This window comes from Gekko japonicus, unplaced genomic scaffold (assembly GCF_001447785.1).
Source record: "Gekko japonicus isolate JY-2015 unplaced genomic scaffold, Gekko_japonicus_V1.1 scaffold1532, whole genome shotgun sequence".
NCBI lineage: Eukaryota > Metazoa > Chordata > Lepidosauria > Squamata > Gekkonidae > Gekko > Gekko japonicus.
Window position 1 is genome coordinate 6,032 of NW_015168093.1, and position 23,726 is coordinate 29,757.

Consider the following 23,726-nt stretch of genomic DNA (forward strand, 5'->3'; position numbering starts at 1 on the left):
GCCTCCATGGAAGCAATGGAGAAGAGAATGACAGAGGCAATACAAGCCATGGGGGAGCAGATAGAAAAAACATTGGGGGACCAACTGGAGAAGCAAACTCAGATTCATCTGAAACATCTAGAAGAAGTCCAAGAGAAGAACATAACAGCATTGAAGGAATTGGTTACTACAGAAATAACTTCAATCAAGCAAGAAATGGAAGGAGTTAAGAAGGATGTTCAAGCAAATGCAACCAAGACTACAGAGACAGAGGAGAAGATACAAAAAATAGAAGAGAAACAAGATTCTTTGACTCAACAAATTACAAGATCAGAGACAATGATGGAGTTCAGAAGGATGCAGACTCATCTGAGATTCAGAGGCATTAAGGAAACAGAGAATGAGAATTTAAAAGAAAAAATGATGGAAGTGATAACGGCTTTTTTGGGCGAGGAAGAAGGGTCAATGGACTCAGACTTTGATTTGATTTATAGAGTGAACTCCAGAATTGCAGAAAAGAAGAATTTACCAAGGGATGTAATTGTACAATTTGTAACAAGATCAATAACAGAGGAGATATTCAAGAAGCAATTCACCGTCCCTTTTGTAATAGAGGGAAACAAAATTATGGTGATGAGAGAACTCCCAAGAACAATACTGCAAGACAGGAAAAGGTATAAATCCTTGGCTGACAAACTCAGAGCTTTGAGCATCAGATATAGATGGGAGATTCCACAAGGTTTATCCTTTACGTATCAAGGGGTGAGGATTCAGATCAGATCGATGATGGATTTTTATAAATTTAAGGCGGACAATGCGGACGTCTTTGGAGAACTTTAAAATAAGATTCTATAGATAATTGCCAGTTTTTGTCTCATCTATAAGAGGAGAAATGAAGCCTGATTCTCACGTATTTTTTTCTTCATAGGTCAATAACAAAGCACAATTGCTAGTAGAAAATTCATTTCAAGCAAGTTACAGTCAAATGGAATGGCATTCAGAAGAAGGAATGTCGAAACGACACAGGACATTCCGGAGCACGTCGTTAACATCATTTCCTTAGTTAAAAACCACTTCTATTTATTTGAAACTGACCTTATTTTTGTATTCCAACCTTGTAAAAAAAGCACATCGCTTTAACTTATTTAAACAGCATATATTTTCGGATTTTTTGCAGTACTTTATTATGTAGTTTAGCGCACTTATCACGGTAATAATCCCTGTATAGTGTAGTCCCCAGGTGGGGGCAGGGGAACCCCCGATTTTTTGGGCTCTCCCCGGATGCCCCCAACAGTTGTGGCAGGGGAAACCCCACCCCCAAACAGCGATGGTGGCAACATGTGATGTCACTTCCGGAAGTGACGTCATTGTGTCAGTGACATTGGGGGTGACGTTCTGTTTTTTGGTTTATTTTATTTGTTCAAACAATATTTACCACCATTGCACTAAAAACATGTTTCTGAACTCAGAATTTATACCAATTAGCCCTCTCTCCAATTTGTTTTTGAATTTCATTACAATTAGAAATTATAGTATCCAGTAGAGTCATATTGAATTCTTCGTGTCTGTCTTCTCTTCAGAATATGTTTTACAGATATCCTTGCATAAACTGTTCTGTTTTCCAGGATGGTGAAAGAAGAACTGATAGCATAATGCTAAGACCATTTTCCTGAGAATAAGCTCCAATAAATAAACCTGAGTTGGATTATTTTAGAATTCTTGTCTAAGTCAACAAGAAGCAATAGAGAGATGAAGGTCCAGGGCTGCCTGATTAAAAATCATCATATCTCAATATCCTGCTTCTTAATGTGCTTAAACAGTCAGAATCAATGAAAGTATAGACCTGCCTTCTCTTCTAAGGGAGTATAAGTAAAGCAAGTTATAGTTGCTAATACTGAAAATATTAATTGAAGATACCAGTTTGGTGCTTATTGGTGGTAAAAAAGATGAATTCCATGATAGAAGTTATTATGAAAGACACTTAAAACAAGACAACCAGTATTGTAATGCCTTTGTATCACTCTCTAATGTATCCACATTTGGAATGCTGAGACTTGATGAAATTTCCCACCACTACTTAGCATTTATCTAGTATCTTTGGTCTTCAGAATACTTACCTGTGCTAGCATGCAGCAATCTTTTAAAAAATCCCTGCAGTGTAGCCAGCGTGATCATCCCCATATTATAGATGGAGATTCAAGCTGAGAGGGAGTGGTTTACTTAAAGCCACTTGGGGAATGCACAGCAGAAGCATGATTTGAACTGAAGACTTGTCAGATAACATGCTCTTAGCCTTTATGCCTATACTACAATTTTAAGTACAGTTAGACTTTTCTAAGCATCGAAGTCAATGGGTTTAAGGTATAATTCTGTTTAGGATTGCACTGCTAGATATTTATTTTAGAAAGTGGGATTAAACCAACAATAATTTTTTATTTTTGTTTTTTAGATTGGCAGATAACATAGCATTAGAGACAATACAAATTCCCTCCTAGAACTCTGAGGAGCTTAACCATGAAATTTAGAAAATGAGACCCAAAATTACCCTGGTCAAAATGAAAAATGATTCTCCAAAGTCACACACGGGTAGAGATAATCATGTCTGCAGGAGTGAATATTAATGTCTGAATCATATGGCAGCCCACTTATCTTTTGTAAAGCTTCTTAAGCCACAAGAAATAGAATGAAACAAGACAACAGAGGAATGTGGCAGAAATATTTTAAGTCACCAGGTTAAGAACATCCTCCTGAAGAGCAGGCAGATAGTCAATAAAGAGATTATCATTACAGAGAGAATTTATTTTCAGCAGTAACAAAAATATATATAGTAGATGCTCTCATGAATGGCCACTTCAAGAAGCTTGAGAAAAAGGATTTAATAGGCCCTTCCCTGCCATATAATCTTTCAGTAAATGTCTAAATGGAAAAATCATGGGAGGTTTTTGACAATCTCTTACAAAATCACCATCATCACTATTTCACACACACACCCATCACAGTACGAAGTGCTTTACTGTTCTCATCCTTTTAGTTTTATAGGGATGGCATAAGAATGGGTAAGTTGAGACTTACCCAAGGCCATTATAGTAAGCTTCACTGCTGAAGCACACCTACTTAACTATTTATTTTATTTATTTTTATTCGCCCAAGGTCATCCAGCAGCTGCATGTGGAGGAGTGGGGAATCAAACCAGGTTCTCCCAGATAAGAGTCTGCGCACTCAACCACTACACTAAACTGGCTCTTCTTGGAGAACACATAGAAAGTACCTTCTACTGATTCAGGCCAATGGGTCTATCATGGTGACTATTATCTACTTTGACTGGTGATGGTTATCCAGGATCACAAGCAAAGGTCTTTCACATCACCTCGTGGCTGATCCTTTTAACTGAGGATGTCTGGGAATGAAACTGGGATCCTCCGCATGCAAAGCCCATGCTGTACCACTGAGCCAGGACCCCTTCCCAGTACCTTTGAACCCCAAAACCTCCTAGAATATACCCAAGCACCATTAAAAAGTAGAGTGGAAAACTGTGACTGTTACAACTCATCATTGGCTATTACCATTGCAAATCGGCTGCATGCTGAGTGACATAAAACGTCTTCCTATCGAGTAATGCTTATAGATTTTGCCAGTTTAAAGTGTGTTACCTAGGTCTATGAATCCAACATCCACGTACAGCTGTGCACAATAGGAACCCAACATCAGACCAAACAATGGGCCCAGGACCGTCGCTATCTGTAGGCAGCCTGAAAGAGGGAAAGGAAAAAAGTATATAACCCCCTCCAACAAAGACATTTTAATGCAAAAAAGTGTATTTTTCAACATGTATTTCAAATGCTGTCTTTAGATTATCAGGAATCTCCCATGTAATGGCAACAGAGACTGATATCAGTGAGTAAAGGTTGTAGTTGACCTCGAGAAGAGAAAGGAGATTTGGATTTATACCCCACCTTTCACTTGGAGTCTCAGAGTGGCTTTCAATCTCCTTTCCCTTCTCCCCCACCCCACAACAGACACCCTGTGAGGCAGGTAGGGCTGAGGGAGCTCTTGAGAGAACTGCTCGTGAGAGAACAGCTTTGAGAGAATTTCTGACTGACCCAAGGTCACCCAGCTGGCTGCATGAGGAGGAGTGGGGAATCAAACCTGCTTCTCCAGATTAGAGTCCTCCACTCAAGCACTATACCAAACTGGCTCTCAAGGACAATTTGAGAGCAATCCTAAGCAGGTCTACTCAGAAGTTGCTGGGGGTGCATGGCAGCTGCTGAGCCAGCTGTCTGCTGCCCGAGTTCAGTGTGGCTACCTAACTACTAGGGTTGCCAGCTTTTTTTTCGGGGAGGGGATCTCTGGGCTGGGAACTACCTGGAGATTTGGGAAGTAGAGCCCAGGGAGGGCGGGGTTTTGGAAAGGGAGGGACCTCAGCAGGGTAGAATGCCATAGAGTCTGCCTTCCAAAGCAGCCATTTTCTCCAGGTTAAATTATCTTTGTCATCTAGAGGTTGGCAAACCTACCTATGAGGCTACTGAGAAAGTGGGGATCAAGGGTAGGGATGCCAACCTCCAGGTGGAACCTGGAGATTCCCCCAGAATTACACTTCCTCCCCAGACTACAGAGATCAGTTCCCTTTGGAGAAAATTGATGCTTTGGAGGGTGGACTCTGTGGCCTTGTACCCCACCTAGGCCCCTGTCCTCCCCGGGCTCCATCCCTGTATCTCCAGGAGTTTCCCAACCTGGATCTGGGAACACTTCCCTCCCACCCCCTGCTGGTGGCCAGAGGGGACCTGGAAACTAGGGGTGTACACCAAAAAAAAACCCCAGGTATTTTTCAGGTCTGTGTATATTAAACCCCCCCAAAATCAGTATTTTTTAATATTACCTAAATATCGGTATGGTATTGGGATCCAGGAAATAATCAGGATTGCCATTTATTTTGGCTCCTTGGTCTCCTTCTCCAGGCAGCAGTTCACATGCCACTTGGGGAGGGTGTTTAAAGGGACCGATCCCTTTGGGCACCCTCTCCAGGTGGCAAGAGAACTCACCACACGGGGAGAGTGTTTGAAGGGACTGTAATCCTTTGGACACCTTCTCCAATGGCTGAGTAAACTTGCTGCTTTGGGGGGGGGTTAAAGGGACGAACTCACTGCTTGGGGAGGGTTTTTAATGGGATGGATCCAGTGTTCCCTCTGAGCTGAGTTAGTGTGAGCTAGCTCACGGGTTTTTTAGACACACAAAAAAAACCCAGGTATTTTTCAGGTCTGTGTATATTAAACCCCCCCAAAATCAGTATTTTTTAATATTACCTAAATATCGGTATGGTATTGGGATCCAGGAAATAATCAGGATTGCCATTTATTTTGGCTCCTTGGTCTCCTTCTCCAGGCAGCAGTTCACATGCCACTTGGGGAGGGTGTTTAAAGGGACCGATCCCTTTGGGCACCCTCTCCAGGTGGCAAGAGAACTCACCACACGGGGAGAGTGTTTGAAGGGACTGTAATCCTTTGGACACCTTCTCCAATGGCTGAGTAAACTTGCTGCTTTGGGGGGGGGTTAAAGGGACGAACTCACTGCTTGGGGAGGGTTTTTAATGGGATGGATCCAGTGTTCCCTCTGAGCTGAGTTAGTGTGAGCTAGCTCACGGGTTTTTTAGCCTCCGGCTCACACACTTTTGCCTTAGCTCAGGAAGGATGGCTCCAGGGCAAACTAATTTATGCAGTAGCCAAATGGCTCGCTCACAACTTTAATGCCAGCAGCTAACAACGTAGAATTTTTGCTCACAAGACTTAGAGGGAGCATTGGAAGCAGCGAGTTTTCTCCTGAAGTCTGTTTTAAACCAGACTGCAGGAGAAGGGAGATCCAGGAGCAGCTGTGCTGCACTGAACACATTGCTCTGTGGAGCACAGGAGATCCTGGGCTTGCTTTCTCCTGCAGTCTGAGCTCCAGGAGCCCGCAAGTGAACTCAGAAGGCATTTAAAGCTCTTCAACCACGGCTATCCGACCAACCTGGAAAAATACCAAATATTTTGGGGGATTTGTCGGGTTAGCCATTTCCAGATAGCCGAGTAAATGGCCCACTAGCTAATGGGTGAAAAAATATCCGGAAAATACCGATACAGTGATACCAAATATGTGTTGGGATTTGTCGGGTTAGCCATTTCCAGATAGCCGAGTAAATGGCCCACTAGCTAACTGGATGAAAAAATATCCAGAAAATACCGATACAGTATTTTTTGGGGGGGTTGTCTCGGTTTACCCAAACGCACACCCCTACCGGCAACCCTAATCAGGGGGCCAGTGCCATGGGCAGCCAAAGCCTTACCCAGCCTGAGGCCCAGTGCAGCTGCCCTGGATACCCTATGGCTAGGCCCGCCTCTGGAGAACAGCAGCAGCATTTCTATTCTAACCCCATGTATGTGTTTCTGAACATGAAATAGGCCCCCAAGCAATCTCAGGCTGATTCTGCATTGGCTTTTCCCTCCGTTGTTATACCAAACCCACTCTGGAACAGAAATTCCCCTCTGCATTGCATGCTGCTTTCACTTCCTTTGATCATCGGATTTTATGGTACCCTCCTCACTCCATGCCACTTTCACTTTCTTTGATAATCGGATTTTTATGGTACCTTCTGCCAGGGGTCATTTCGAGGGGGAATGCGCAGGAACAGCATTCCGGGAGTAACAAGGCCAGGAGCGGGCACATATGGTGATGCGCTGTGGAAAGCCGCCAGGTTTTTGCTGGAGAGACGCAGGTTGTGCCTGTCCGGTACCATGACTCTTTGGAAGTTGATGTCTTGCATGTCTCCCACTTGCTCTGTTTGGGTTTTGAGTAGGAGAATTCCCTAGTGTGTTGGGCCCCCTGGAACAAATCTGTTGGTTTTCCTCCCCCATCTTTAATGACACCCAACTAAGGCAGATCATGTCTCACCTGATCTTACTGTAGGACTATCCTTGCTATAACCTGCCTTGATGTGTTTATGGTAGATGGCAAACATGAGCAGCATTTTATATATGGCTGCTGATGTGATGTCTGTTTGGGATTTTACCTTGTCTGGTCTTAAGGTGTGTGAAGGTGCAATAGAATGCATGCTCCTCAAGACTGTTATAAACATTACCCTTTTAATTAATAACTCTCCCAGGCATGTTGTTGCCGAAATAATCTTTTGATCATTTTCCTGATATATTGCAGAAAAAGCAAAAGCATACTAACTTGATCTGTATTTTCATGCTCATAGGGTAGCTTCCCTGCAAGAGCAAAGGAAACCCAAAGTGTCTTTAGTCAAAAAGTGTAAAGCTGGCTCACCAGCTCTGAGTTGGGAAGTACCTGGAGATTTTTGGGGTGGCGCCTGAGCGGCGGGTGTTGCCTTCTGACACACTTCGGGTGATGTCAGGGGGGGTTGCATATGCAAATAAGTTATGCTAATGAGCTCCTGCACCTCTTTTTTTACGAAATGACCCCTGCCTTCTGCATAGATTTATGGCCATTACGGAGTGACTTTGCAGACAGTACGGGCGTTGTCCTGGGGAATCTGAATGTGGTTTTGAGCTGCACTTTTTCCTCCCAGTTGAGAAAATGAGGGGCGAATGCCAGATGCAGAATCGCCCTCTGTGCCGCTTCGGAGGGTAAACTCTATGGAACCCTATCCCCGTTGAGCTCCCTCCCCTCCCCGAATCCCACCTTCCCCAGCCTCTGCCCCAAATCTCAAAGGGACTTCCCAAGCTAGAGCTGGGAGCCCTCGTTATGATGCGTTGGACACCCACAGAGTCTCTCCTACAGCCCTGGCCTGCTCTGTTGGAGTCTTTAGGAAATTAATAAAAATAGACCTTTCCAGCCAGATGTTTGGAGAGTTCTGAAATTCAAATATGAAAGCTGGAGGCTAAGGAGTGGCTTCAGAGCTTTCACGTAGTACTAAAATTGCTCAATTTGATTTAGGCGGTTCTATTTACGGTAATGTCCTACCGCACTGTATGCTGCTTTTAGGCACTCTAGTGGAAAAGCAGGACATGTGGGTTTTTTTTAAAAAAAAAAAAGCAAGCAAAATGCACGGCTAGTGGTCAAAACTAAAGCTGTGGTGGGAACAGGCCCTGCAGTTTCATACCTTTCCTGCTTCCAAGATTCGTCACTGTCCAAACACACTGGCAGTTTACACTGAAACCGCCTTTCCTCCCTTCACAATGAAACGTCCTTTCACAAAACCCGTTTGACTAGTGGCCACAGTGAGGCCACAATCACGTGCGCCTCAAGCTTTTCAAAATGCCGTGTTGTGGTTTTTAAAGTGGTATGTGAATATTTCCTGGCAGCATACTGCAGGCCTGCCAACACTGGCTTGGGAAATCCCTGAAGATTTAGGAGTGGAACAGGGTTGCTAACCTCCCATTAGGGGCACTGGATCTCCCTACCCTTGGGCCTCGCTCCCCACCAGTGGCCAGCTGGCCAGCAGGGGACTTACCAGCAGGGGAGGCAGGCCTAGACCAGTGTCACCAGCAATGTGGCAATATCACTTCTGGCATGTACTGGAAGTGTCATCACCGCATTACCAGTGTTGTGGTGACACACTGGTATTTGGGCAAAAACTCTATGGTAGAAGCCATTCTTTTTAACCACAGACATTTTGCCCAAATACCAGAGCATTGCGGTGACACCAGCAACGTGATGACATCACTTCTGGTGCACACAGGAAGTGATGTCACTGTGTTGCTGGCAACAAGGCCTAGGCCTCCCTCCTGCTCCTGATGAGCTTCCTCCTTACCCCCTGCCAGTTGCTGGGAGGGACCTGAAAACCCTAGAGAAGAACCCTTTCCAAACTCTGACTTCCCCAGCAACCACTGCCAACTCTCCAGGGATTTCCTAAGCTACACTTGGCCATCTGACCCGTGGGGGATGAAGAGTATTTCCCACCACTCAGAGACATGGTTATGGTTGCCAGCTCTGGGTTAGGAAACACCAGGAGATTTTTTTGGGGGGAGCCTAGCTTGGTGTAGTGGTTAAGTGCGCGGACTCTAATCTGGGAGAAGCGGGCTTGATTCCCCACTCCTCCACTTGCACCTGGCTGGATGACCTTGGGCAAGCCGTAGTTCTGATAAGAGCTGTTCTTGAAAAAGAGCAGTTTCTGTCAAGAGCTCTCTCAACCCCACCTACCTCCACCTACCTCACAGGGTGTCTGTTGTGGGGAGGGGAAGAGAAATGAGTTTGTAAGTCGCTCTGAGACACCTTTGGGTAGTGAAGGGCGGGGTATACATCCAATCTCTTCTTCCCTTCTTCTTCTTCTAGGGAGGGAAGGGTTTGGGGAGGGAAGGAACCTCAGCAGGGTTGCCAGACCCCCCTCCCGTGGGGGCGGGGTCCCCTGGTTTCGGGTGCTCCTCTCCACCACCAACCAGCTGGCCACCCCCACCCCCCCCAAAAAAGGCAAGAAGCCAGAAATAAACATGATATGCCTACGTCACCCAGAAGTGACGTAGGCACATCAGTGATTTTGGGGGGTGATGCTCTAGTTTTGGGGCAAAACTCTATGGTAGAAGCTGATTCTACTATAGAGGTCTTGCCCACAAACCAGAGCATTGCTCCCGACACCCCCAATGTGCCTGTGTAACTTCTGGCTTCTTCCCTCCCCGCTCCCAGTAAGTTCACCTGCATCCCCCACCAGCTGGTTCAACGGACCTGGGAACCCTAGGGTATAGAGCCCTGGAATCCACCTTCCAAAGCAGCCATTTTCTGCAGGGGAACTGATCTTGGTTGTCTGGAGATCAACTGTAAGAGCGGGAGAGCTCCAGTTGCCACCTGGAGGTTGGCAACCCTTGCCATGGACCTGATCTAAATTAGGTCCCCACCTAGCTGCCATTTAGAAAAACAAATAACAAGGGAGAGATCAGACTTTCTGCCCAAAGACGAACCAGGATTTAAAAGGTCAGGCCTACCTCTCTTAAACGTCGTTTGGGTACGAATGAACAAAATATGTTTCTTTAATTACAATTATATATTGCCTTTCCATCCAAAAGGAATCCCAGGAAACCAAGGGTTCATCAGAACTTAATTTTCATGTCAGTACATAACGCTAAGCTTGGGCATTTGCAGGTTTACCAATGTAGAAAGGAGAATTTTCGGATTTTGCAAAATCTTCCACATACGAAATGCCTAAGGGGGTGATGGGCGTTTCACCGACACCTCGGATAATGTTTCCCACCAACAGAAACACCCACATCGAAGATCCGGCCTGCTTTTCACATTCTGTGAATACAAGGAACAAGGAAAGGCATCTGCTTGAACGTTTGCACAGGTAACAAAATACTTTAATGCTGTCCATTCAGAAGTCATAAAACACTGTGAAATGCAATGTTCTATCTGTTCGATCATTTAGTTAGCAGAGTGCGCAAGGGCACATAATGCAGCAGAGCATGTCTGGTTAGTGTGTGCTGCCCAGAAACAGAGTTACACTCAGAGCCTTTTATCTTTGCAAACTAATAAGAGGCCTGTTGGTCAGCCGTGTTGGTCTGAAGCAGTGGAACAAATTTAGAGTCCAGTGGCACCTTTAAGACCAACAAAGGTTTATTCAAGGTATGAGCTTTCGTGTGCATGCACACTTTTTCAAATACACTAGAATGGCAGACAAGGTTCAAACTTATAGCCAGGGAATGAACAGCAAATTAACATGCAACATGATGATGATCGAGATATGCAAAGTCACACTAAGTAACAAGTTAAGGTTATAAGCAGTGTTCCCTCTAAGCTGAGTTAGTGTGAGCCAGCTCACCATTTTTTAGCCTCCGGCTCACCCATTTTTGTCTTCGCTCAGGAAGGATGGCTCCAGAGCAAACTAACGGATGCAGTAGCCCAATCGCTCGCTCACAACTTTAATGCCAGTAGCTCACAAAGTAGAATTTTTGCTCACAAGACTCCACAGCTTAGAGGGAACATTTAAGGTCAACAGTTGTAAAGCAATAAATATGCCAGACTAGCAGATAAATGTCTAAAGGTGCCTTTTCTAATTGTGGAAAGTGACTGGGAATCTTCATTCCCAATCTTTTTATTTAAGAAACTCCATTCTAGACAGGATAGAGTACTGATAGATTTCTAATCTAGTCTAACTAGCTAGAAAAAGAAGAAGAGATTTGGTTTATACCCCGCCCTTTATCACCACTCACAGTGGCTTACAGTCTCCTTTCCCTTCCCCTCCCCACAAGAGACACCTTGTGAGGTAGGAGGGGCTGAGAGAGCTCTTTAGAGAACTGCTCCTGAGAGAATAGCTCTGAGAGAACTGTGACTGACCCAAAGTCATGCCAGCAGCTGCATGTGGAAGAGTGGGGAATCAAACGCAGTTCTCCCAGATTGGAGTCCGCAGTCCTAACCACTACACCAAGCTGGTTAGAGATACAGGATGGTTAGAGATATAGAAATTATGTCCTGCTCTCATTCTGCCAAGATGGAGAAGCTCCTTACTGCCGGAGCTCCACTCCTGTGCACTCCCGCAGGAAATGACCCCTGTTCACACCCATACATAGTAATGGGGATTTAAACAGGGCTCTTTTTGTAGCAGGAACTCCTTTGCATATTAGGTGACACACCCCTAATGGCTACATGGGGTGTGTCGCCTAATATGCAAAGGAGTTCCTGCTACAAAAAGAGCCCTGGCGGAATACCATGGTATGAATTATCTTGATCTTAGTCGCCAGCAACACATTCCATTTTACATTTAATCTTTTCTAGATCCTTCATGGCGGCCCTTCCCAATCTCATTCTCCTCCTGATTTCTTGGTTGCAGTCTCCCTTTTGGTTGATGACGGAGCCAAGGAATAGAAAATCTTGCACAATTTCAGTTTCTTCATTGTCAACCTCAAAGTTGTGTAATTCCCCGGTAGTCATTACTTTTGTCTTCTTGATGTTATCAGAAGGATAAGCAGAAAGATCAGGATGTGGAATGGTACAGTATATAGCCCAATCACATCAGATGTCTGAAGCTAAACTGGGGGCGGTACTTTGGACGGAAGACCACCAAGGAAGACTATGTAGAAGAAGGCAATAGAAAACTGCCCCTGCTTAATCAGTTGCCTTGAAAACCCCATGGCATTGCCCGTTGCCATACATCAGCTGTGATTTGGTGGCAATTTATATACACACAACCAGAAAGATCATGGCCACTCCGGTACCCAAGTTGATCTGAATCCCCATCCCTGGCCTTTCTATTGTTTGCAACTTGTAGTAAAGATGCATCTGCCTAACAGATGAACTCTTTGCGCAGTTGAGGAAGTGAGCGCTAAGTCACAAGTTTATGCTGGAATGCATTTGATTAGCCTTTAAAGTGCCACTTGGACTCTTGTCTAAGACGGCCTGGGAAGGCATAAGTAATGGAATTCTGATCCAATTTGTGAAATTCACCCAGGTGTAAACTACAAATAAGTTCTGCAGTTTCAGAGCCCTACAAAGAGCGAATAATGTCTGTATATCGCCTGCCCTCACTTTGGGGGTAGGGATGCCAGCCTCCAGGTGGGCCCTGGAGATCTTCCAGAATTACAACTGTTCCCCAGACAACAGATAGCCATTCCCCTGGAGGAAACGGCTGCTTTGGAGGGTGGTCTCTATGGCATTATGCCCCACTGAGGTCTCTCCCCTATCCAAACCCCGCCCTCCTAATGCCCCACCCCCAAATCTCTAGTAATTTCTCAACCCTGGAGTTGGCAACCCTAGGGGGTCTTCGTTCTTACAATACAGAATAAAGCTTTTCTGGAACCCTTAAGCCTAACCGTCTGGTTTTCTTAGTACAAATCTACCAGCCAAGACAGTTACACAAAAAAGAGAGACAAGAGTGAATAGTAAACAGAGAGGGGAACCTCACCTTCTGTGGTTTGTTCAGTAGGCATGGTATAATTGGCATGGCAAACAGCCATGAATGAAGAAGAATTTTCTGATGAAAAAGCAATGTTTTCATACTGGTACCTGGGGAGGAAAAAACATAAAAATATGTATGGAATGAAAGGGTGTCCGTCTTTGCCTTGGTTTCTTTTCCTGGGGACTAATATTATCAAGCATTCTCAGCACTGGGAAAATTCATGAGATGAATTTAAAAGCAATAAGTAACAATTACTTTGGGGTAGTCAAACAGATGAAACTTCTGGGGGAACATTTGTGTCACATGAATGGAGGTGGAGGAGGAGGAGGAGGAGGAGAAGAAGAAGAAGAAGAAGAAGAAGAAGAAGAAGAAGAAGAAGTGGTGGTGGTGGTGGTGGTGATTGGATTTATACCCCACCCTTCACCACCTGAAGGAGTCTCAGAAGGAGTTTACAATCTCCTTTCCCTTCCCCTCCCCACAACAGAATCCTGTGAGGTAGGTGGGTCTGAGAGAGCTCTGAGAGACCTGCCCTTGAGAAAACAGCTCTGAAAGAATTTATGACTGACCCAAGGTCACACCAGCAGCTGCAAGTGGAAGAGTGGGGAATCAAACCCAGTTCTCCCAAATTAGAGTCTGCGCTCTTAACCACTACAACAAACTGGCTCTCCAAAAAATGTGCTGTGAGGAAAAAATTGTGCACAAAAGTAGCCTTGCACCCAAGCCCTTTTCAAATGTTACAGTCACATAATGGGTATTACTGATTGTGCAACCATCTTCCTGATATTCATGGTTTCCATGCTGCCTGAACAGGGCCAATGGGCATATTTACCAAGTGCATCCAGCCCCGCTACACACAAAATGATCATTGGATTTATCAGGGTTTGCATTCAAAAGTAATGAGTCTGTACATGTATTGAGAGTATTCTGATCCAATAGGAACAGCTGGTAGCCTCCCAGCATTTGTGACATTTGAAAAGGGGTATAGGTCCAGCTCCACATCTATCTTGCATTCTGTCTTATGGAATAATGCCTGAAAGTTCATACATGGAATAATGCAAAGATTGAAGGTCAAAGAAGACGGGGACGGCAAAGGATGAGATGGTTAGACAATGTCATAGATGCAACAAACATGAAATTGAGCAAACTTCAGAGGACGGCGGAAGACAGGAAGGCCTGGCGTGATCTGGTCCATGGGGCCGCGAAGAGTCGGACTCGACTGTGCAACTGAACAACAACAATGTTCTTATGTTCTTAGAGCTGGATATTTTGGGGGTGGAGCCTGTGGAGGGCGGGGTTTGGGCAGGGGAAATCAGCAGAGTACAATACCATAGAGTCCACCCTCCAAAACAGCCATTTTCTCTAGGGGAGCTTATCTGGAAATCACTTGTGATACTGGGAGATCTCCAGGCCACATCTGGAGGTTGGCAACCACATGCCATCACTCCCGGCACAAAACCAGTGGTGATGTCATCACGCTGGGGTAATGCTGTAAGATTCCTCCAAAACTCTGCACTTTAGTTCTATCGCCATCTAATGAATGTTTTATATTGACTGGTTGCGTTTTAACTGATGCCTTGTATTTATATTTTATTGTGTATGTATACTGCTTGTCAGTTTTTGGAAGCCGCCCTGAGCCTGCCTGGAGGGGAGGGTGGGGTAAAAGTGAAATAAATAAATAAATAAATAAACTCTCTGGTTACGGTGATACGCCTGTCCTCACCCCCCAATTCCTCCCTAGGCCACAGACATGGGGCACCAGTCAAATGGGGTTTGAAATGAAATGACCCTCTCTGAATCTCAGTGTGAAAAGCAGAGTGCGAACAGAGTAAAAACTCTGCTTGAAGCTAGAGGAGAGAAAGCAGAAGGCTGTATCTAGCCCTTATCAGGATTGCCAACCTCCAGGTGGGGTCTGGAGATCTCCTTAGGGTTGCCAGGTCCCTCTTCGGCCCCGGCGGGGGACTTTGGGGGGTGTTCCCGGAGGGGGCAGGGCATCCCCAGTGTGATGATGTCACGTTGGGGATATCCTTGCTCCAAGACGGAGGACAAACCAAGACTCACCTTCCCATCAGAAAATGAGGCAGCCCTATCAAAAAACACCCCAAGGCCATGACTGTGCATCCTATAGCGATTAGGCGCGGCCTATGGCATTTTGCTCCGAGGTAGCTCACAAAGGCAATCACCAGCAAGTTCCCTGTGGACAGAAAGAACACAGAGCTTGAGCAGGTTTTTAGAGAGAAGGATTGCAGGTTTTAAGTTGTCACCTCAATCATTTGCGTTCCCTCTCCAAAATTTACGTTCCCTCTCATCAACGTTGTATGCAGCGAAAACAAGTGGGATTGAAAACATTAAATCCATTTCTCTAGCTCAGTATTATCTAGTCCAGGGGTCCCCCAACCTTGTTGAGCCTGTGGGAATTTTCAGAATTTTGAGAACATGTCATGGGGGCCACCATAAAGGGGTCCCAAGGGAGATGGAACCAGTCACAAAATGGCTGCCGCACAGAAGTCTGAGGGCCAAATCAAACAGACATTTTCACAAAATGTTGGGAGGTTCAAACTATGCATCTTCTTGTGTCAGTCAGTCAGTCAGTACCTTTACTGGCATAAATTAAAATCAAACTCTGTACAATAAAAAATCAATCCTCTCTCCAGAACTTTAATCTTATATTCCCTGATCCTCATAGCAATCAGAAGAAACCTCGCTGCTGAGAGGGTGATGGGGGAACACGGATCCAATAACTGAAGGGAAACAAGCCTCACTTCTGGGAGGCTATGCCAGTTATGCCAAATAGGGCTAATTAAGACACCCCATATTTTGACATAAAATTCACATCGAAGCAAAAGATGAGCAATCGATTCTGGTTCCCTACTACTGCATGGGCAGATTCTTTTGCGGTAAGGCAGATTCGCAAATCTCCCATGAAGAACTGCTGACGGGAAAACATTGCATCGTGCAAGCACAACGGCACAATGTAACTGGGGAGCTGTAAGCTGTGTAAAACAGGCAGCTGGAAGCCCCTGTCTCGATGTTATAGTAAACCACAGAGGGTAGCAAGTTTTACCTGCAAGAGACCAGAGGATTTGTTTCTCAAGGTTGAGGAGTCCCCAGGTCCAAGCAGGGAATCCCCTGGTTTGGGGGACTTTGGCCCACCACCGTCCAGCTGGCCAGCAGAGTAAATCCCACCACAAATAGCGACATCCCCATGCAACGTCCCTGACATGCTGACATCACAGGGAAGTGATGTCATCATGTCGGCAACGTCGAGGGTGATGCTCTGATTTTTGGGAAAAACTCTATGGTTTGACACCCGATTTTACCATAGAGTTTTGCCCCAAAACCAGAGCAATTGCCTTCAACATTGCCAATGTGATGATGTCACTTCTGGGTGACATCCGTGTGTTGGAGACGTCCCTGCCCACTCCGAGAACGCCTCCCAGATCCCCCCCCCATCAGCAAGACAAGGGGACCTGGCAACCCTAAGTCAACAGAGAGCAGTTTCCCTGGCATTGTACCTTGCTGAGGTCCTACCATGGGACGTCCCTGCCCACTCCCAGAACGCCTCCCAGATCCCCCCCATCGGCAAGACAAGGGGACCTGGCAACCCTAAGACAACAGAGAGCAGTTTCCCTGGCATTGTACCTTGCTGAGGTCCTACCATGTCCCAAACTCCATCCTCTAGGTTCCACCCCACCCCCAAATCTCCAGGAGTTTCCCAACCCAGAGGTGGCAACACTCCTCAGGCATCACACTGAAGATGATAACCATCTATTCTGAAGGGCAACAATTCTCCAGGGTCTCAGGCAGAGAAAGGACTTCCCCAACACTTATTATCTGAGATCTTTTTAATGGAAGATACCATGAATTGAACCTTCTGCATGTGTCCCCCTCCCATTTCCTTCTCTGAGGTTTTCCTGATTGCAGACACTTTCTCCTGTTCTATTGAAGTGAAGGGGAAAAGAACTTTCCTTCCATTCGCTTGCATGGTGCAACGGGGTGGAAACACTGCAATTAGATAACAGATGGACCGTTGCTCCCATAGTTTGAGCATGTGCAGGCAGGGTTCCTGTTAAGTCCGGTGCTTAACAAAATAGTCAGAGAGTGATTTCAGCAAAACTCAGGTTTATTTCAGCTCGACGATCACTTCTCTAACACGGTACAACTTCTGATAGCCCGAACAGCTTTTCCATTGCAGCTGCTCGGTATTTAAACATTCCGGGCTAATGTAGCCACGCCTACTATACAGTTATCAACCTATCAGGTTGAGCGAATAAGGACCAATCAGAATCTTTCCCGCTTATATACATTTGAACCTGATTGGTCGCATTAGTCTTGGACTTCAATCCCTGTTCAAGACGAAGCTTAACATTGCTTCCTTATGAGATGTTTCACATTACATCTTAACGTATTCATGGCAGCTTCTGAATACATTACAGTTCCCAACGTTGGGTTGGGAAATTCGTGGAGACGTGGGGATGGAACCTGAGGAGGAGAGGGACCTCTGTTAGATTTAATGGCGTAGGGCCCACCCTTTTCTCCAGGGGAAACTGATCTTGTCATCTGGAGGTCAGTTGTCATTTCTAGGAGATTTCCAGGCCCCATCTGGGAGTTGGCAAGTAGGGCTACCAACTCCAGGTTGGGGAATTCTTCGATATTTGGAGCCTGGAGAAGGTGGGATTTGGGGAGGGGAGGGGAGGGGAGGTAGTGCAGCAGGGATGTGATGCCGCATGCCACAGAGCCCACCCTCCAAAGTAGCCCTTTTCTCCAGGAGAACTAGGGTTGCCAAGTCAGAAGCGGCGCTGGAGCGGGGGACTCCAGTGCTGCTTTGGGAGTGTGCGCGCTCAATGTTGAGGAGCCATCCAAGGGAAAACCATAGAGTTTTCCCTCAGATGACTGTGGCCCCGCCCCCAGCGTGCCCACGTCACTTCCAGGTGACGTGCACGTCGCGTGCTTTTGGGGAGGGTTTTCCCCCCCGGGGCCCGATCCGCCGGCGTCGGGGAACGGACCTTTGGGGCGGGGGGTTTCCCGCCCCCCGGGGGGACTTGGCAAGCCTAAGGGGAACTGATGCCTGTAGTCTGGGGATCAGGTGTAATTCTGAAGTTGGCAAGATTCCCGGCGATCCTACACGGAGGGTGTGTGAAGATTTCCCAAACATCCTGGATTTCCTGGAAATTGTCACCACTAGCAACTAACTGTACGTCTCATGGGGTTGGGCCAACCGTGCAGTCTGAGGGGAAATAAAACTGAGGAATAGCCAGCTACCGCAAAGCTATAACTCTTTCCAAAAGCCTACCTTTTCCGTTTTTCATTATTCTGTGCTGCATGACCTCCCTCTCCAGGATTACAGTGCACATCTATCGGGTGTAAAGTCTTTCAAAACCGCCAATGAGTTGAGGCTTTCCATCTACTTAATGAGGACAGACTATTGGGTGACTAGTGCCAAATCAAGTAGCGATAGCAGAGGTCATTTCGGGGGGATCGCGGGGGATCGCAGTTCCCTCGGGTGAGGTGTGGGGGCGGGGCACACGACGAAGCCACACACCCTGCTTCCGGCCACCCCGCTTCTGGCCCTCATTCAGCCAGGAGGAGGCAGGAGAAGAGGGAGGGTAAGTTGCTTCCTCCCCGACTCTCCCCACCCCTGCCTGCCTGGGGCCAGGGAGGGCCTTGGTGGGGCTTCCTCACACTCCCACCGGCTTTGCAGGTCCACCGTCAGGCCTTATGATGTCTGGGGGTGTGGCATATGCTAATGAGTTATGCTAATGAGTTCCCCTAGCTCTTTTTCTACGAAATGACCCCTGAGTGATAGTATCTACTATTTAGAGGCATCCCTTTATTTTTTATGGTGTTAGGGGAGTGGTAATTTGTGGATATGCACTTTCATACGACTTTTATTTGCTCTAGAATACCACTTCACAAAATATTTTAGTTGCTATTACAGTTGTTTTAAGCTATTCCTCATTCCTTCAGTCTATCCATGGATCTAGAAGTATTACAGATCAAAAGCAGCAATACTTCAAAGAATAAAATTCATTCCTTCGGGCACCCACATATCCACAGGAACTTGAACCAGTCCGCTATAAATGTTTCACGACCTCCTGGACTTGCAATTCATCTGCAGACATCAGAGATCAGTTTTCCTGGAGAAAATGGCTGCTTTGGGGGGTGGATTCAATGGCAGTATATCCCACTGAGGCCCCTCCTAGGGTTGCCAGGTCCCTATGTCGCCACGACGGGGATACTTGGGGAACATTCCAGGGGTGGGGAGGAGCTGTGGTGGCTCAAGTGGTTAAGACGCTGAACTGCAGGCTGTGGAAGGTCAGTAGTTCAGCAGTTCGAGATCCGAGTGTGCCGCATGACGGAGTGAGCTCCTGTCTCTAGTTCCAGCTCCTGCCAACCTAGCAGTTCGAAAGCAAGAAATTGCAAGTAGATAAATAGGTACCACTTCAGTGGGAAGGTAACAGCGTTCTGTGCGCCTTGGTGTTTAGTCATGCCAGCCACATGACCACAGAAATGCCTTCGGACAATGCTGGCTCTTCAGCTTTGAAACGGAGATGAGCACCGCAACCCTAGAGTCGGATTCGACTGGCTTTCAAGCAAGAGAACATTTACCTTTACCTTTTACCAGGGGTGGATGTCACATACTGGTTTTAGAGCATTTAATGGTTTGCTCCTCCTGGAGTCTCAGTGAAGAAGGTGGAGTATAAATGAAGTAAACAAAAAAAATCTCTCAACAGGGCCTTAAAGAGAATGAGGTGGAGTGCATCTGTGCATCTCAACCCAGACTACATTTTCCATCAGTGAACAGAACTTTTCTGTTTCCCCTTCCCAGTGCAGTCCAAATGCTGTTCCTAGGGCATAGGGAATCCGGAGGAATGACAGGGTGGGGATATGCAGCTAGGGATGGGCATTAACTGGCTCATGGACTGAAGTTTGTCATGACCTTTGGGCGGTTAGTGATTTGCAAAGCGTTGTTTGTGAACTGAAGAACTGCCATGAACTTTCACGAATTTTGATGCAGTTCATGGTGGTTTGTGAAGAGCAGAAAGCTGAAAGAAATGGCATACCCACTTCAAATGGCTCCAAGCTATTTAAACCACTGCTTTCTGCTCTTCACGAAAAACACCTGAGCAGCAGGTTGTTCCTCACTGTTCAACTGTTTAGTTTAAATAGCTGGGAACCATTTAAACCACTGCTTTCTGCTCCCTGTGAAAAGCCACATGGAGAAGAAAGCAGGAGTCACAAAGCCATATGAACTAGTTCGGTTCATGAACCAACCTCCCAGTTCATATAGGTTCATGGTTCGATTCGTGGTTCGGCCACAAACCACAATCCAAACCGCAAAAATGCAGTTCATGCCCATCCCTATATGCAGCTGGAAGGGGAAATCAGCAGAAACTGCCAGTGTAGCTTAGATCCAACTCACTAACTGTAACAACTGGCATACCCATTTCAAAGCTTCCACTGATCACTCCAAGCAGTGAGGCGGGGATGTTGAACCGCCGTTCGAGCTGTGTGAGCATGCTGTTCATGTAAGCCCCAGACATGGTCTTGGCCAGATAGGCAAAAGAGAGTGCCAGCAGAAATACCTAAAAGAGAATGAAGGAAAAAAAACCATTCAATAAATAACGGGAGACTGTTAAATAGCATTAAAGCAGGATGTCAGATTTCTGATCTCCAGGGCTGCAAAAATAATGGCCAGAGGAATAACCGTGGTTTCCATGGGAAGCCATCAACAAACAGCTTTCCTGTGGCGAGTGATTCCTATCAGGCTCATAATATCTGCAAGTTCGCAGCATGTATCTTTCAACCAGGGCTGGTAAGATCTTGGAAAGGGGCCGTGGCTCAGTGGCAGAGGGACTGATTGCTGATGAAAAGTGCTGTCAAGTCTCAGCCCTCTTATGGCAACCCTGTACGGGTTTCAAGGCAAGAGACGGTCAGGGGTGGTTTGCCATTGCCTGCCTAAGTGTAGCAGTTCTGGACTCCGTGGTGGTCTCCCATCCAAGTACTAACCAACACTGACCCTGCTTAGCTTCTGAGATATGATGACAGCCCTTTCCACTTTAAATGTTACTCTCAGGGTGCTCATTCACAATTCCTAGGGTTTAAGGTCCAGAAAAGACAGCCACAATGGCAGCAAATGACAACAAAAAAAGTTGGAGATGGGTGGGACCTCCTGGCTTCCCTTCCATATTTGAGTGGTGGACTTGAAATTTTTGGCTCCACAGTCCAGAATACATCTTGGAATGTATTTCTGCTTTCCTACCAGAACATCCTACTACAGTCTAGTCATTAGAATACTTCTGGAAGCTTGGTAGGTCTTACTGCACACGTGCAGAGATCTCTTGTGCCCATGTGACACTGTGGTCATTGTGCCACACTGGCTTGTAAAGATGTGACAGAACTGATGCATTTGATAAGAAGCCAGCGGGGGAACTGCGATCCCCCGCGATCCCCCCGAAATGACCTCTGACTGACCCTGCTTAGCTTCTGAGATATGATGAGATCAGGCTAGCTTGGGGTGGTTCATTGGTTTGCGTGCATAGATTTCCAAATTCAGAGTATCTCCGTTAGATTTGAGTCTTGTAGCACCTTAGAGACCAAGGAGAGTTGGTGTCTAAGGTGCTACTGGACTCAAAGCTCACTGCTCTACTGCAGACTGACATGACTAACCTCTGAAACAACCTCCGTCTGAAAGATCCCAAGCAGCAGGTACTGCAGAAGCCTTTCTCTGCTTGCGATCCTGCATCGCTGATGCCAGTCAGGACTAGAATCATTGAGTTGGACGGGACCTCCAGGGTCATCTAGTCCACCCCCCTGCACAATGCAGGAGATTCACAAATACCTCCTCTCTACACCCCCAGTGACCGCTGTTCCACAGATGACAAGAAACCTCCGGGATCTCCAGCCAAACGCCTGGAGAAAAATTGCTTCCTGACCCCAACGTGGCGATCAGCATTTTCCAGGGGGTGTAAAAAAGATGGAGCAACGATTTGATTGGATATAAGACATCTTCCTATGTACCACCATGTTTGGATTTCCATATCCCTGTTCTCGAGAGCAGCAGCTTATGCATGTGTTTGTGTACGGGTTTCAAGGCAAGACATGGTCAGGGGTGGTTTGCCATTGCCTGCCTAAGCGTAGCAGTTCTGGACTCCGTGGTGGTCTCCCATCCAAGTACTAACCAACACTGACCCTGCTTAGCTTCTGAGAGATGACGACAGCACTTTCCACCTTAAATATTACTCTCAGGGTGTTTGTTCACAATTCATAGGGTTTAAGGTCCAGAAAAGACAGCCACAATAGCAGCAAATGACAACAATAAAAGTTGGAGATGGGTGGGACCTCCTGGCTTCCCTTCCATATTTGAGTGGTGGACTTGAAATTTTTGGCTCCACAGTCCAGAATACATCTTGGAATGTATTTTTGCTTTCCTACCAGAACATCCTACTACAGTCTAGTCATTAGAATACTTCTGGAAGCTTGGTAGGTCTTACTGCACATGTGCAGAGATCTCTTGTGCCCATGTGACACTGTGGTCATTGTGCCACACTGGCTTGTAAAGATGTGACAGAACTGATGCATTTGATAAGAAGCCAGGTCCAGTGTGATACGGTTCTTCCTTGTATGCAGGGCTATTTTGGGGCAGGAACGCACAGGAACGGAGTTCCGGCTGGCTTCAGAGTTGGCCACGCCCACTAGAGCTAAAACCTCTGCGTGTGTGGCTACAGAGGGAAGGCCTGGAGAGTGAAACCCCCGGCAATTTGGAGGCAGGAGGACCGGGGGGGGGCTGGAAGGTTCAGGGAGGCATTAAAATGTCTCCCGGTGCCTTCCTTGGTCTGTCCAAGGGCCGGCTTGACCAGGCCACGGTAGCCACGGGCAAGCCAAGGGAAGGCAAAGTGCCTCCGCTTCCCTTCAAGGGGGGGCTTGCCAAGAGAAGGCATGGGGTGTGGCATAATATGCTAATGAGCTGCTCTGTCAGGGGTGTGGCCTAATAGGCTAATGAGTTTCTGCTGTTGGGTGTGGCCTATTATGCTAATGAGTTCCTGCTGGGCTTTTTCTACAAAAAGAGCCCTGCTTGTATGGAACTGCAAATTCATGTGTTCAGCCTGGAGCAGAATGTGGCAAGACCTCTAGGAAGAGAGGCAGCTCACTTCAGGCCTTAACCCTACCTCGCTACTGAATAATATTCCATGTGCTTCAGATTTTGGTTGGATTCCAGTCTAGTAGCACCTTATAGACCAACAAGACTCAAAGCTCCCTTTGTCAGAGTTCAGTTGGGCAGCAAAGTGATTTCAGAACAAGTGCAAAGCATATTTCAAAAACCCACTGTTAAATATCTTCATTAATGTATTGCAAAATAATCCCAGTTAATTAGACCACAGCTGTGCTGTTTGCACCTTCAAACAGTCACTTTGCAAGTGATTTGTGCCTTTGGCATGCCCGGGCACAGCCAGGGACAGGGCAAAGCTGGCTCCTGGTGGATACCAATGACAGGAGAGCTAAAGGCAAAAGATTTATGTGAAAGAAGGGAACTAACCAATCAAGAGGGCTAATGCTGTGGCTTCAGTCTACTGCAGGGGTAACAGCAATACGACAGGGATGGTTGTTGGTGCCTTTCCTGTTTAGTTTTTTTTAAATGACGAAGCAACAATCTTTAATCATGCCCACCGTCCACCAAAAACCAACCGTCCCTCTGCACTCAGTGATAAGGATCCTAAGTTGACTCTAGCAACTGCAAGATTTGTCTCAGTTCTTTTAGCCCTTGTATCAAAAAAGGAAGGAAGGAAGGAAGGAAGGAAGGAAGGAAGGAAGGAAGGAGGAGAGGAAGGAGGAAAGGAAGGAGGGAGGGAGGAAGGGAGGGAGGGAGGGAGGAATACTAGATGAATACGAGAGAGAGTGTGTGTGCTGGGCATTACAAGTTGAAAACACTCAGTAT

The 23,726-nt window shown here is 46.4% G+C and overlaps 1 protein-coding gene across 1 annotated transcript in view; it reads right to left on the reverse strand.

The window, feature by feature from the left end:
- Window positions 1-3,629: 3,629 nt before the first annotated feature.
- LOC107113418 (solute carrier organic anion transporter family member 1A4-like) overlaps window positions 3,630-23,726 on the reverse strand; it is a gene marked incomplete at its 3' end in the record, with an annotated part of 31,015 nt that continues 10,918 nt past the window's right edge. Inside the window, exons 3-7 of the mRNA XM_015414743.1 lie at window positions 20,235-20,376; window positions 14,852-14,984; window positions 12,800-12,900; window positions 10,051-10,197; window positions 3,630-3,728 (exon numbers count right to left, since the gene is read on the reverse strand). Coding sequence (XP_015270229.1) covers window positions 3,630-3,728; window positions 10,051-10,197; window positions 12,800-12,900; window positions 14,852-14,984; window positions 20,235-20,376 — 622 coding nt within the window. The remainder of the gene's footprint in view (window positions 3,729-10,050; window positions 10,198-12,799; window positions 12,901-14,851; window positions 14,985-20,234; window positions 20,377-23,726) is intronic.